The sequence below is a fragment of the Labrus bergylta genome, chromosome 5 (assembly GCF_963930695.1).
Source record: "Labrus bergylta chromosome 5, fLabBer1.1, whole genome shotgun sequence".
Lineage (NCBI taxonomy): Eukaryota > Metazoa > Chordata > Actinopteri > Labriformes > Labridae > Labrus > Labrus bergylta.
In genome coordinates, this window is record NC_089199.1 from 12,963,394 (window position 1) to 12,978,467 (window position 15,074).

The following is a 15,074-nucleotide window of genomic DNA, read 5'->3' on the forward strand; positions in this document are numbered from 1 at the left end:
AATTTATTCTGCAGTCCTCATTCTTCTACCAACTGCCTTTTATAAAAAATATAGTGCATTGCAGTACAAAGGAAAATAGAAGTATTAAAAGGCGTTGAGCAGCTGATTGAGGCTGGGTGGGCGTTTGAAGCGGTGATGGTGTACCATCATCACTTCGGGAGCAGCCAGGCTGAGCACGGCAGGCTTGGATGCATGATGCCGGGAGCCATCTGGCTTTGGATGGGACTCCTGAGGGAGAAAGCGGCTGGTGCCAACCTTCAGAAAACACTTCCAGCGTGTTTGAGAATGAGAATGACGTGTTCATCTATACTCTGTGTGAGAGTGGCAACTGTGTTCCTGCAGAGCTGTGACACATTCACAAATACTACATGTTCTACATATGTTTACTGTGTGCCTGCTGTGTCTTCAAGGACACACTGCGGTCAAATGAAATTCATATGCCTGAATAGACAAATACAAATCAATAGGATTTCCATCAAGAATTTCCAAAATTAAAATTACAGCTTGAATCTGTTTGTTGCTCTAAGAAGCTGCTGGATACAGTAAAAGTGTTTCTTTAAATACATCATTTGTTTCAAATGTCGTTTTTAAAGGGTACATTTTATGCTACGCAATGTCGTGTGCTTTCTCATTATCAACAGTTCATCAGTTTACTGCACCCTGTGTTCGAGGCACTTAAAAGTGAGCCTGGTTACCACAGACAGCTTTTCAGACAGTTTAAAGGTCTCTCTTTGCACAGTCTTTGCCTGTAATTGCTTTGTCACAGCTGAGCATATTACAGAATGAGATTGCTGGAGAGCCTGTATGTGCACCTCTGTGTGTGTCCTGTAGTATTCTATCGCTTTATTGTACATACGATGTAAAGACCGCCTTAAATAGAACAACATAAGGAAAAGTAACAAGAACATTTTTTAGGTAAATATGTCGATACATAGAGGTTGTTTCTGGCAGTACCAGAGCCAGAACAGAGCACAGAGCTCTGCTGACACTACGAGCATATGCAAATATGAATCTACAGTTGGTTTGTCTGATCACCTTTATGTCTTATTTCAAATTTCAAACTTATCCCCACCCTGAAGGGGCAATGTAAATCTAAGATGAAAACTTGAAATAATTAGTTTGATGTGAGGGACAATATATTCTCTGAAAGAACAAGAATTAAAGGGCTTACACACTTGAAGAAAACTCTAGAAAAACTCCTGATATTTGCCAGAGGAGCTGTATGTGTGAATGCAAACAGCAAAATGTTTCCCTCGACTTCACCCGAAGTTTCTCCTGCCAGCCCCCTAAGACTTTTTCGGCAGCAAATCCGAGTGGGCTGATGTGAGAACACAGCAGGATATTATCTGGAGAATTCTCCTCGAGTCAATGGAGTTTGTATACTGTGACTGCTGCACGGTGTTAAACACCTACATTGTGTTTCCTGTTTCGATTATGTTGTTCTCCACTCTTTAGTTCAAATATCGGATCTGGTTAAATTACACGTAGCATTGATATTAAGGCAAATATTCTCAATATAGCATTGTATACCAGACTCTGTTGCTTAGTCGGCTACTTCCGCATTGTTTTTTTACGTCACGACCCCCCTCCCCCCCTCCAGTCTCACTCCTGTTGTCATGTGCAAACGTGAACAGCCAGGCCAGCAGAATATCCGGAGCAGTCCTCCTGAAATGATCTAGATATTTTCAGGAGTGCATATGTGAAAACGGCTTTAGTTAGTATTTTAGTATTCGATTTCATCATAAATCTGAACTTAAACCTCACCTGCTCCATAAAAACACACACAGAAAAACACCTGCAGCATGTGTTTCTCACACACATGCATACACAAATACAGACGGGCATCAACCCACACCGACCTTGTGTGACACAAGGAATCAAACACAGCTCGCTCACTGCTGCACACTGCATGAACTATTTATAATGTTCTCCCTCATTGAATTATTGATGAGCTATGTTTTCTTTTTCTCTACACTTTTCTACACTTCTGTGAGAATTTCAGTCGTTTCGCTAATGATCCACTCAGGGCCTTGCCTTGTTACAAACAGGCCACATTTCAGTATCAAAATAATAGACACATAAACAGTCACATTTGGTGCACCGGCATGACCGCGGGAATGATGTATAAGGCATATGGGAAAACTGGTAATGGGACCATAATATTATACTCAGACTGCAGGATCTGAAAATGTAATGTATTGTGTCAGACACAACTCTACCTTTACATTCGAGAAAAATCTCAAGCGTGGCTGCTTCAATTAATGGAAAGACAGAGTCGTTCAAGAACCAAGGTTGAAGGCAGCGTACTGTAAATCAGATTGAGCAGCTCAAACATCTAAAGTTTTATTTTCAATAACTCCAGGAAGTCAACAATGACACAAGGTTGGTTTTTAATCTCTTTGAGAAGCATAATGGGGGAGAAAAGCATCCGAAAAACAAGGACAGCTTATTTACTCAGAGCCACACATGACTTTCAGCACTAATTGACGGGAAATATTGTGTGCTGTAACAAACAGTTGGCGTCCTCTCACTCATTATCTCTGATTCTCACTCTGTCTCTCTCTCTCTTCTCCTCCTCCTCCTCGATCTATGTATCACCTCTTTTTTTTCTCTCCTCCTCCTCCGTTCTTCCACCGGTTCTCGCTGGCACTCATGTTCTCATCACAGATTAAAAAGGGGCTGGCTATTTTTTCTCCCCATGATACAGCTCAGCCTAATTTGTTCAAAATGAATTATGCATTGTGTCATTCTGGGGAGGGAGGCAGAATATATTTTCACAAATATTCCAGCATGTTTCTCATTTCCTCGAGATGCAGATCATTTTTTTAAAAGTGATGTTGCAGAAAGTAAAGACGTTTAATGCATGCCACTCAGTACTTTAGGAATATATATTTGTGATAAATCTAAGTTATGTTGTAGAGTTATGTTCTCCTTTTCCGCAGCTTTTACTTTTGTCAGTGTAAGAAAAAATAAACTTACCAAAACTTGAAACACATGACCCATAAAACAACAGTCCATTTGCATTTTTTTTTACCAATTTGTCTTGTCTATGTGAAAGCATAAACAGTTGTCAAAGTGTCACCAGATTAAGCTCTAGTCACTAATGCACGAAACTCCTGAAACTAACCCAACATTTTCAGGATGAGCTGCATCTGTGAACACAATCAGTCAAAAATGTCACTCCGACTTAACCTGTACTTCCTTCTGCCAGCACCCTTGTAAAATTTCCACGTGAAGTTGGGGTGAGTGGATATGTGTCACAGCAGTTAATAGGCATGGAAATGTATTGCGGGATGATGACATTTATATTGTGCAACTAGTCCACGACCATTGTAGTCTTTGTCTTGTAATGAAAATGCTTCATCATGTTTCTCTTGTGAATAAGTTCTATTACTCTGGAAGATTTCAGGAGGGGCAGGCTGTCTAGACATTTTTAGGAGTGCATATGTGAAAACAGCTTTTGCTTACTGTACGTTGTTCCATTTTGGATTAAAAAAAAGTAAAAACTTGTATATTTTATATTTTTTGTTGTAGATGAGTACATACTGTCCCAAGTCTAAGTGAATATTAGTTTAAACTGATTTCTTGTGTGGTAAAATATGTTTAAAGAAGAAGCCATGCGTAAATGAGCCACACTTTTGAGTGACATGTTCCAACAGGGAAAAGTGCATAGTGTATTTTTAGATGTTCAAACACCAACACACATACACACACGCACGCACAGGCACACACACACATCCTGCTGTAAATACTCACCAGGCTTCAGGCTGAGAGACAGAGAATTGGCAGGGAAAGCTATGTTGTAAATTAACCTGTGCATTGTTTGTTTTCAGTCTTTTCATAAGATTTGTATGTTTCCGTCATCCTTTAATACATTTCATGAATTAGTCATTTATTCATCTCGCTCAATTGATCTAACAGGGCTCTGATCATACTTGATAAATTCAATCAGGACTGAGAAGTATCATGTGAAGAATTGAAGCACCTACAGGCTTTCATTGTCACCACACCCTCATTATAATAATAATTACATTTCTGCCTACAGCAGCCGGAAAAAGACGGTGACAAAGCAGAAACAGAGAAACAGAAAAGTTTGGAGAGATTAGGAGAGGATGAAGAGGAACAAAGTGCCAAACAAGCTGTTGAAATCAAGCTGAGGCACCTAGAATCAAAGTACAAAGCCTCACACCATGCCCAAATGGTTCTCACCCACTCTGAAAACAACCATCTTGCCAGCAACTCACATGGACTGACAACAAAAAAGCGTTCAGTTTTGGGAAGAATGCACCTTATGCTGGACTGAATAGAAAAACGCAGCCAGCCAAGAAGAAACATAGGACACCTAATGACAGCGCCTCTGTCATGAAAATGGAGAAATTGCAGTCTGAAAAGTTTTTTAGACCCTCAGCATCTTAGCAGCCGAGCATGAAAGGGACGGCTGACAAACAAATTATCTCTGTTTCCATAGCGATCAGTGAATGGCCTGTGCTAGTGCCTGTGACAACCAGATGCCTGGGAAGACAAGGCTGGCCCATAAAAAGCCAGAACTCCGCAGAAAGCCTGTTATTACTGCTATCATTCAATTGGACTTGATTTGCATAATTAAACTCTGTTATTGCCTGGCTCTGGAAGCCACTGCAAGTCCCTACTCTCTTACAGAATGGGTTGACGGAAAACAGGGGGGGACACTTCAGGGAGGAATACCCTCAGTTGACCCCTGAATGAGACTAATCAATACTTAGATTACACATTAATTGGACTTGATAAGGCTCCGTTTCCCGAAGATTGGTAATATATTTCCGTTCAACCCCAGGCTCGCATGCTCATTGACTGTTTGAGTCACAGCCTAAAATTCACTCTGCTTACTACATGAAAGACTGAACTGAACAGAGCCGGTCCACACTGAGAAACGGAGAGAGAGAAAAACCGGCTGGGGAAAAGGCGAGAAGCTTGCATGCTTGTTCCTTTCACCAGTCTCTTACTTTTCATGTTCTAAAAACACATGTTGATCTTTCTGTCCTTAAAAAAAGAGAGAGCTGTATAATTGATCATTCTGCGAAACAAGAAACAATAGCTGACAATGACAAGATTCAATATTTAAAAGCACCTGAAGCCACATATATGAGTCATGCACAAAGGAATCCTCTGTTAAATGTCCAGAGAGCCACACATTAATAACAATACAGCCCATTCAGCTGCACTATGACACAGCATTTTTCAAAGAAACACATCAATAAATCATTTCATTTAGAGAATTAGGTCTGGGAGCCATTTCAGACCAGTTTCACGCAGTTGAATGACAAACAGGGGAAAGCAAGAGTCTTACCTCTACTATGTGTGGCGTGGGATTAAATCCACACATGTTGCACACCTGCTGGTGGCACTGTGTGCAGGTGTTGTAGTTGGGTTGTTCTGCTGTGTTGCTGATGTTGAGGTTAGTCTTGCAGAGAGGACAACAGGCTTTGGGTTTAGAGGAGTCCGGGGGAGCGTGTAGATTTTGATGCTGAGTAAGAGTTCGAGGCCCTTGCTGCTGTGCAGGCTGAGGTCCTGAGGGTTTTCCTGCCCCCGGCCCCGGACCAGGAGCTCCTCCTGGTTTGGGGGCCGGCTTCGGGGGCTGTTGTTGGGGTTGAGTGGTCTCAGATATAAGAGTGCTAGCTTGGTTTAGAAGCGATGCACCAAAGCCAAACAGCTTCCCAAATGTCTGCTCTGGAGGTGGGGGCTGTCGTGACGGGGAGCTCCCTGCGCTGCGTGTCTGGTCCTGGCGAGGGTGCTGGGGTTGATGGGCGGGGGAGTTGCGAGACAGATCAGGTTGGGACGGGGCCTTGGCCATGCCAGGGAGAGGGACTGCCCCTGGAGGGAGCTTAGCATGTTGCTGAACTGGGCCAGCTGGACCAGCCTGTTTAACTGGAGCGGGCGCTGGATGGGCCTGTGTTGGAGGCTGTTTCTGAGGAGGGGGCTGAGTCTGAGGTGCAGGCTGAGTAGGAGCCTCAGGATTAAGTTCAGGTTTGGCTGCTTGAGGAGAGTGTATCTGCTGCTGGCTCTTAGAACGTGGTGTGGTCATGTCCATCCCCAACGCTCGCTGCATCTGACAGTTCAAACAGAGCCACTCTTGAACCTACAGAGGAGAAAGATACAAACAAAACAATCAATATGATTACATGATGTTAAAGACAGTCGATTTATTTTGACTTGAAGAACACGCGTAAACATGTTAGTCCAACTGAAATTGTACTAGGCCAAATCAAAGTCGGATGTGGTTGGGGGTTGATTACACTTGCATCTATTCACTTCAAGCAGCTTTAAACTGGCCTTGGTGTTCTGTGCATGCTCCGCTTAGTTTGACCCTGAAGTCAGACAGCTTAAATGTTCAGAAGAAAGCCGAGAAGAAAACAAGACCAAGGTCAACATGTGTGCTCAAGCTTGAGTGAGACCAAGCATTTTTGGACAGACGAGGAGACACTGTTTGTTAAGTCAGTTGAAGGAGTTAAACATATTGAAGTATACAGATTGTTGGAAACACATTGTTTCAAGCTTAAAGGGGGCATATCCCCACCTACCAAAGAGGAGTCGGACATTCTCCTGTCCATAAATCAATTCCCCCCGGTGCTTCTATACTAGGATACAGTAGTCCAATTAAACGTCATTATCGAGCTATAACCATAGCTTGACCTAACTGTGAATGTAAACTTACTGATAGATACGGTTTCTAGTCTTAATCTTTCAGTCTATAAATGATTACGGATAGTAAAGAAACAGTTTGCTTTATTGGGAAATATTCTTGTTTGCTTTCATGCTAAGTCTTAGTTGAAAAGATTGATAATTATCACACTTCAGTCCTGCTCTCAGCCAAGAAAGAGTCCAGCACATAACACCCTATGAAACCAAAACTTGTCATTTTTACACTCTGATTTTTTTCTCGATTGAAGTGGCAAAATACTGCATGTTGTTCTTCATCTTTTGGTTCTGATGTTTGCATTCCCCCTCATATTTCTACTGGGTGCTTTACTTTCTTTCCACTGTCCTAAGATGCAATAGCATGAACCAAAAAAAACTCAACAATGCCTTTGGGTGTGAATGTGAACATGAGTGTGTTGGTCTTTTTATGAGACAGACTGGCTGCATTCCCTCTCCCTCATCCAATGCATGTTCGGATCGCCTCCAGCCTGCTCTGAAGATGGAAAAAAATTGTGGATGGAAACTGATTAAATGAAAGAATTATTGTAAATGAAGTAAAATATCTCATTGATAAGAATTTAACGTACCTCCACAGGGGCATTTATTGGTAAACATCATTTACCTACAAACAAATGTGTTGGAGTAAATGTGGCAGATGGGATGAACTCATCAATAAATCATGACTGCCCCTGATTTTGAATCTTCCCGTTCATTTCCTATCACACAAAATGTTTCCTTTCTCATGAAATTCTACCGTTTCCTTCAGTTGTTGTTTCCTTTTTCTTTTTTCTTATTTCCTATCATCTCTGTCATTTCCTTTTTGGCTCTTTATGGGCACATAAGAAGGTGAAAGTCAGAAAGAGGCCATAGTGGTGGCACATGGCCATATGTGGTAATTGGCATCCTAGTGCTCTGACAGCTGCCACACTATTGTATCTGTTTTGGATGCATGATCATTACATAATGCCTTAATGCATTAATGATGCACAAAAGGAAAGGTTGTTTGAGGGTTGGCGGTCTCGGGCACACACGGCCAGGTAGGAGGTCTGGCCACCAGCTATTTACCTTTACACCTTTGGGTTCAAATTCACTGGTGGATTCATAAAGACTTTAGTATGGTTTCAACAGAAAGTTTTTCGTGCTCAGAGAGCTGCCAAGCCTAGAACTAATAATGCAGAAAGATCTCTTCACTTTTGCTGTGGACGCAAATGTCTCTGCAAGCCTGTGGCCATGGGAGCCATTGATTCAAACACAAGCTCACAAACACACATGGACAAACATCAAAATGTGGTTTGAGTTACTTTGACAGTTGATTACTTTTGTGAGTTAGTAGGTTTTTTTTTTAAATCATAACACATAATTTTCCTTTGACATTAACTTCTCAAAAATGAAATCAGGAAGATTGACTATCATGATGCTCATTCAGTATTTACATGCTCTCTCTCACTCTCTCTCTCTTCAGCTGACTTTGGGCATTTCACTCTTTCAGTTAAATTTATCATGTGGTGTCACAAACTCCAAATCAGCCCATCGCTGTTAAAATTTAAAACGGTCCCTCTCTGCTGCTGTCAGCTGTGGTTTCAGTCAAATAAAAGCAGCTCTCACACACACAACATTCACCTAATCACATTCATCTAACTATCTATCTATTAGAAACCTGGTAGTATTTTTGAATGGTTGTGCATCCCGCCCTCATTTTCCTCTCAGATGGGAAATCTTTGTATTTCTAAGTCTGAAAAAGAGCTTCCAGTGACGCAAAATGATGATTTTTGCGTCACTGGACGCAAGGGATTAGCGGGGTGAAACACTAGTTCCTCATATTTTCGACCATTGAAGCTACAGACCAATCACAGATCAGTGGGTGGGACCTCACTCCCAGAAACAAAACTTAACGTCCGCCATATTGCTTGGAAGCTATGCTAACAGGCTCTAGGAAGAAAACTGATAATGGCGAAAAAATATAAATATAGCGGCGAGATGGTTGCCGCCGACAGGCTGGTCTTGTGTTTTGGCTGCTTCAGCCGCTGGGCCGCTGCGACACAAGACCGGCCTGTTGGCAGCAACCATCTCGCCGCTATATTGCTGGCCGCCGGCGGCGGTGAGGACGAAGAGCCCGGGTCGGCTCGAGCTGGGGCGGACTGGTAGTATCGGTGCTCTCACTGTTTGCCTATGGACACAGACTCTGTGTCCATAGGCAAACAGTGAGAGCACTGATTTCTGCCAAGATTTTCCAAGATCAATTCTAGAAGAAATCTCAGAATCAGTTGAGGAACAGGCCTTATGTGTTGAAGTAAATATGTCTGTAAATGTTTTTATAACTATATTTCCACTGCTATACTGTATATTTTGGAGAAACTGTAACAATCGAATTTTCCTCTGGGATTAATAAAGTATTTCTGATTCTGATTCTGAAATAGAGGACCTTAGTGGGAGTGGCCTGCGGTGCTGTGCATTCTGGGATTTGGTGTCTTTCATGAGCCAAAAAGACACTTTCTGCCTTTTCTCGGCCAAGAAGGCACCAACTTCAAAATTTATTTCACATTTCTCCTACATATATGACCCAATGTCAACACAGATTCATGTTTCAACGGGTGAAGTATCCCTTTAACTACATTACATGTAGCCTATGAATTTAAGAAGGACAGTAATACGCCTCAGGCCCTTTTACAATGTTTGGACATTTTATTGGTGATTATGCTGAATCCTGCCCTTGTAATAACTTGTTATAATTGTTGTATGTTTCTATAGGTTTTAAATGCTAAACAGTATTTTTTCATTTACAACCTCCAAAATACAACTGTAAAAACTAACAGGCTAGTTGTCACTTCACATTGGAGCTCCAGTAGTCTGAGTCACTTAACTAAAAGTGTAGTATTGCTCCCAATATAGCAAAGTGCTGACTCACTGCCACGGTCTGACTTGAACTTAAAACTGAACCCTCAACATCTAGCTATAGCTTGATAATCAGACCAAACTGGCGCATTGTTTCACTTTATTTTCATGAATGATTATCACCTTTTAAGTTATGGAGAAAATGGAGATATAGGCAATGACTGAGAGATCTGAAACAGTCGTGGTGACAAAAGTCCTGATGGAAATGTACTTATCGTGTTGTGTATTTCTAATCATAACCATTAAGTGAGCCACTGACAACAATGGTTTTGTCAGTGATCCAGATAACTGTTTCTAGACTTCGGAATTCCTACTCCCTGCCTGTTTCATTTCACTTTTCCTACGCTTGTGTTTTGCTCACCGATGACTGCTTCTATTTGGTTGGAGAAACAATTGATCGATCAGATATTGACTTTCAGATTTCCTCTGCTAAAGCCAGAAGCTAAAGCCTCTGCTAATGTCCTCCTGCTGCTCCCAATATTAATAACATTGAACTATGATTCTATGGAGATCTTGGGTTGTGTTTAAGACATTTTGAAAAGTCAATGCTCCAATTTCTTTTGTAGTAATGATTGTTTATGGAATAGTTTTTTGGTCAGTGTTTGTCATATAATATTTAAATAGACAATACACTAAGCACCAAGCACTCTTTTGAATGGCTCAACAGCAACTGTCCTACACTACATTACAGTGATTGTTTTGTTTTTTTAAGTCTAGCTGAAAAAGCAAATAAATCCCCATCAGGCTCTGCATTGCAATGATTGTCTCTACAACAGATACAAGTTTGATGCCTGTTACAAAAAACGATTTAAGTCGCTAAAGCTAATTTCTTTATTAGTAAACACTGTACAAAGGGGTTGAAATTGTTCTCTTGTATTTATATAAAAAGTAAGAGTTTTGCATTAGTTTGCATGATTACTTAACTTTAAGATGGGCGTGTTGTAGCTGTTTGCTTAAATTCCACCTCAGCTCCACCTGTTTGCCTATTACTGGAAAGTTAATGGAAAATCCAAAATGGCGACCACCATCATTCAGCTTCAAAACGTCTCTTTGGAAACCAATGGGTGACGTCACTAAAAGTGTGTCCATGTTCTTAACTGTCTGTGTTCTGACCACACCCACCTTTCAGACAGACAAACTCAGTGTTTTATCAGATACCTCAATGATCATTTCAGCATGGTGTTAAGTTATTCTTTATGCCAAAGTAAACAAAATGTTTTGGTGTAACGGTGAGTTATCGCCTAAAAGATCTCTCGATATTTTCTGCTCATTTGGTTCTCTATCCTAATAACTTTATTCAAACATGACTTTTATCTAGTTTACAGTGTTCAGTTACAGTACTACTCCACCTGCTTTCTGGTAGTTCTCAGTGGGTTTCTAAGTCAGTCATTCAGTCGGTCAGTCAGTCAGCCATTCAGTAAGTCAGTATAGACAGAGTAAGTCACAGGCTCAGCAGTATCTAAGCCTTGTGTTTGGCCCCCTGCCAGTCCTCAGTAGCCGCGGTGATGGGACCGTGGTTTTCACTGTCAATCAGGGAAACGGAGAAGCCATGGGGACATTAAGAGTAATATGGACTGAGAAATAAGCCAACACTGAAGGAACACAACACCATCCAGGACTGAACTATTCATCCAATTAGAGACGCACAAGTGGGAAAAACTCTTTCCGTCATTATTGTTATTGTGCTTGATTATTTTTTCATTCCAAATTACAGCTAGGATAATCATATAAAGCCCATTGGGGGGGGGGGGACAAGGGGAAAAAAACAAAGACAGCAGCTGTGAAGAGGGCAAGCAGCTATTTATCAATTTCATCGTGTCTCTGCCTGCCTCCGCCTCGTCTCTCCTTCTCATTCCTCTCTGCGTCCCCCTTGTTATGAGGCAATCATGTGGATCTTTATGAAACCTGATCTGTATCAGCAGAAAACAAGCGCACTGCACACTCTGTCTCCTGTCTTTCTCCTTCTCTCTCAGCTCTCTGATGCAACCCTCCATCTTGTTCTCCCTCACTCATCTTTACTTTTCCTTCTTCACATATCTCCTCCTCCATCTCCATAGGATGAGCCTCATCTGCACTATTTCATACATGGATCCAATTTCTGCCTTAGCTTATTTGTGTGTGTGTGTGTGTGTGTGTGTGTGTGTGTGTGTGTGTGTGTGTGTGTGTGTGTGTGTGTGTGTGTGTGTGTGTGTGTGTGTGTGCGTGTGCATGTGCGTCTGCGTGTGCGTGTGCGTGTACAATGGTACAATGGTACAATACACTTCAAAAGGTCATAAACCGGGACTGCAGCCCATAGCTCTGGGAGTGCTCAGCGAACAGGATGCTTGAGCAACGTGGCTTCATGAGGAACGACGACTTGCTGCCATAAATAGAACCTTTTAGCAGCAAGGGCCCGCAGAGAGTTGGATATGGATCAAATAATGAGAGCAAGCACACTTGGCAACACAAAAACACACATGTTTACATTCAGAATTTTGATGCTGATTTGCTCAAGATCTAATACATTTCTTAAAAAGTCATTTAAAAGTCTGATTGGATGGTAGAGAACAAACGAACTCCAAGGCACTTTGTTTTTGGTTTTGACTTCCTGATGAAGGCTTTTTTTTAAAGTCTTCTTCACCATGCCATGAAATAAAGCTATACATACATATATATATATATACACACATCACTCAGGAGAGCAAGAAGATGCTAACTACGGTGCGCCGAAATAGGACAAAATGGCACAAGTGTGAAGCAACTTTAAAAAAATTAATACTTTAACTTTGGACCTTAATCGCATGACAGTGAACATGTTAAAGCTGACAGCAGTAATAAGGACATTTCTTAATACACATTCAAAAGTTGAAACATAATACTAGCAAGTGAGGCAAGCAATAAGGAGTACAAAACAGAGACATTTGGGTCAATGTGAACAACTTCAAATTTCAACAACTTCAGACTTTATACTAGAGGGCCAGCAGCAAATGCTTTTGAGATTTGTGCTCTCACAGGCAGCCCAGTCAGGTAATATGGGAAATGATTCAGGAGTGCAGTGCATGTGTGAAATGGGCTTCACGTTCACCATGTGACCCGGTGATGCAACATAAGCATTCCAGTGAACGTAAATTATCCTACAAGAGTAAAATGATAGCCAATTGGAAGGGTAGAAAATATGTTTGCTTCTCACATAAAAATACTCAAACATGTTAAAAGATGTAACTCATCATGGGAATAAATCCCACAGCTGCACAAACTTTCCCACAATAGCTTTTCCGGTTTATGTTTGTTGACAGGTATTAGACATTATGCACTCCAACATTTCCCAGGAAAGCTGGGTAAGGAACACACTCAGAGTCTGAATCAAACTACCGCCAAACACGATTGCAGAAGAAAGAAGCTCAGATCACAATGCAGTATCACCATGCAGCGTGTGCAGCAGCTGAGCTTTGCAGTTTGGAGATCAGGATGCTTGGGATGCAGCGGTTTATCAATTCCTTGCAAATTGGGCCACAAGACATTGAAATTCCTCCCTGTGCCTCTCTCTTTCTTTTTCACTCTCTCCCCTTCGCTGTCAATCTGTCCCCCCTGCCTTTACCGAGCTCATAGTCAGTCAGTCCTACAAACAGCTAAACAAGCACTATCTCGAAAAAATACGGCTGGAATTTCATTTGAAAAAAGATTAATTCTGAGTTGCTATGGGGGAAAATCACTGTCAATCTATTATTTGTTATTTTCTTGCTCTTCATAGAGTATCTCTCTTAAGGTGTGCTGGTGTACCTTCACAGCAGGAAGCCGGTGGATTCTGGAAAGTACTGCAAATTCTAGGAACATGTTTTTTTTGCTTGAGATACAGGAGTTCAACACAATATAATGAACATTTGAAGATCATAGTGTAAAGAAATGATATCATTTATATCCCTGAAAAACATGAAATACTGATGTTGTGCTACTGTTGAGCTAATGTAATTTTTTAATTTAGTAGTGTTATGATTGGAAAATACACAGCAAAATGATAACATACAGTGTCACAAAACATAAACAGGACAATTGCTGTGTCTATCTGACAAGTCTCAATAGCATAAATTGAATTAATAAGTTGTTAAATTGTTCAGATAAAGGTACTTAGAAATGTTTTGTATTGGATTGCATTACATTATGCAGGTGCTTTTCCTTACCCTCCTTTTAGAGTAGGCTTTTGAGCTGTGATTATCAATACATGTACATTTGCAAACTAAATTGACAAAATATGCTGAACCAAAAGTGAAACCTTAAAAACAAATGTTAAGAAAAGTGAATGTAAGATAAATAGAGCTATATTCTTAAAAGCTCTTAAGTCTACTACAAAAACTGTATTCCAACTTGAAGCACAAAGACCCAAACAAATTATTTCTACAGGTATACAACAAGGAGCATGGTTGCATATAAAAATGGGCAGAACACTGTATTGTCCCTCTGTGCAGCATGACTGTCTACCCTGTACCCGGGTTATAACAGGAGCTATATAAAGAAAATGGAATAAACAATAAAGAAACATAGGTGTGTAACTTCTCAGTTCAAATATAATGACAGATTGTGATCATTCCTAATATTCCTTTATAAAGATAGCCCCGCTGACTTCAGCAAGTTTGGACTCTACATGAAGTGAGCTTTGGTATAATAATTAAACCTGTGTCCCAGATTTAGTCTTGGTAGTTCTCACTGAGAAATATTTTGAAAATATGCAAAATCCAGCATGTACTGTAGGGTCTCAGCTGAATTCTTGACCCACTTTAGACTGTTTGTCCAATTGAAGCACCAGTGTGTTTGTGCAGCCTGGTGCACAGTATGAACAAAAACACTGATTTTTTTTCTCTGTTTGGTAAGTCAGTAAATTGATCACAGTCTGCATGATTCCCTGTTCAGATTTACATGAAAGGACCTGCAGTAAAAAGTGTATACGAGTCTACTTCAACATTATAAACAAATGTATGTCTGTGATGTTAATTGAGCTCAAACATTTAATTTTGAGATCATTAGGTTGTTTTTTTTAGGTCAGACTGTTTAGGTGTTTATAATATATATGCATGCAGACGTTAGATGAGTAAACCTTTAAATATAAAAGTTGTTACATCTTTGTTTTATCTATTTTATGACAAAGACCATATCATTTTTAAATATATTGTACCATATTTCTCCTTAAACAAAAAAGTTTTGAATTCATTGTGAAGAGCATAGCGTCAGCTTTTAAGTCAGCAAATGACGCACACAGACTGACATTACTGTACTTTATTGGCGGGAAACCCAAAATGAAACTCTGACTTTCTTTGTATTCAAAAATAATTTAACAGGTCATTTTTCTGCAAAACCTTTGATGATGGCAGATGGTCTCAAAACTATATAAATAGATAAAACATTTATAATTGTTTTTTTACTTTGTAATTTAAAGACTGTCAGAAAGCCTTGGGCAGATTCTTTATCCCTCATCAGGGCAAGAATAATTTCATATTTCATATCAATAGAAAAGAAAGCATGACAGTTACCAGGGT

At 40.5% G+C, this 15,074-nt stretch overlaps 1 protein-coding gene across 2 annotated transcripts in view; it reads right to left on the bottom strand.

The window, feature by feature from the left end:
• bsnb (bassoon (presynaptic cytomatrix protein) b) overlaps nucleotides 1-15,074 on the bottom strand; it is a 66,158-nt gene that overhangs the window by 37,897 nt on the left and 13,187 nt on the right. For both annotated transcript variants that reach the window (XM_020642366.2, XM_065954851.1), the window contains exon 3: nucleotides 5,327-6,115. In XM_020642366.2, the coding sequence (XP_020498022.2) occupies nucleotides 5,327-6,115 (789 nt within the window). The remainder of the gene's footprint in view (nucleotides 1-5,326; nucleotides 6,116-15,074) is intronic.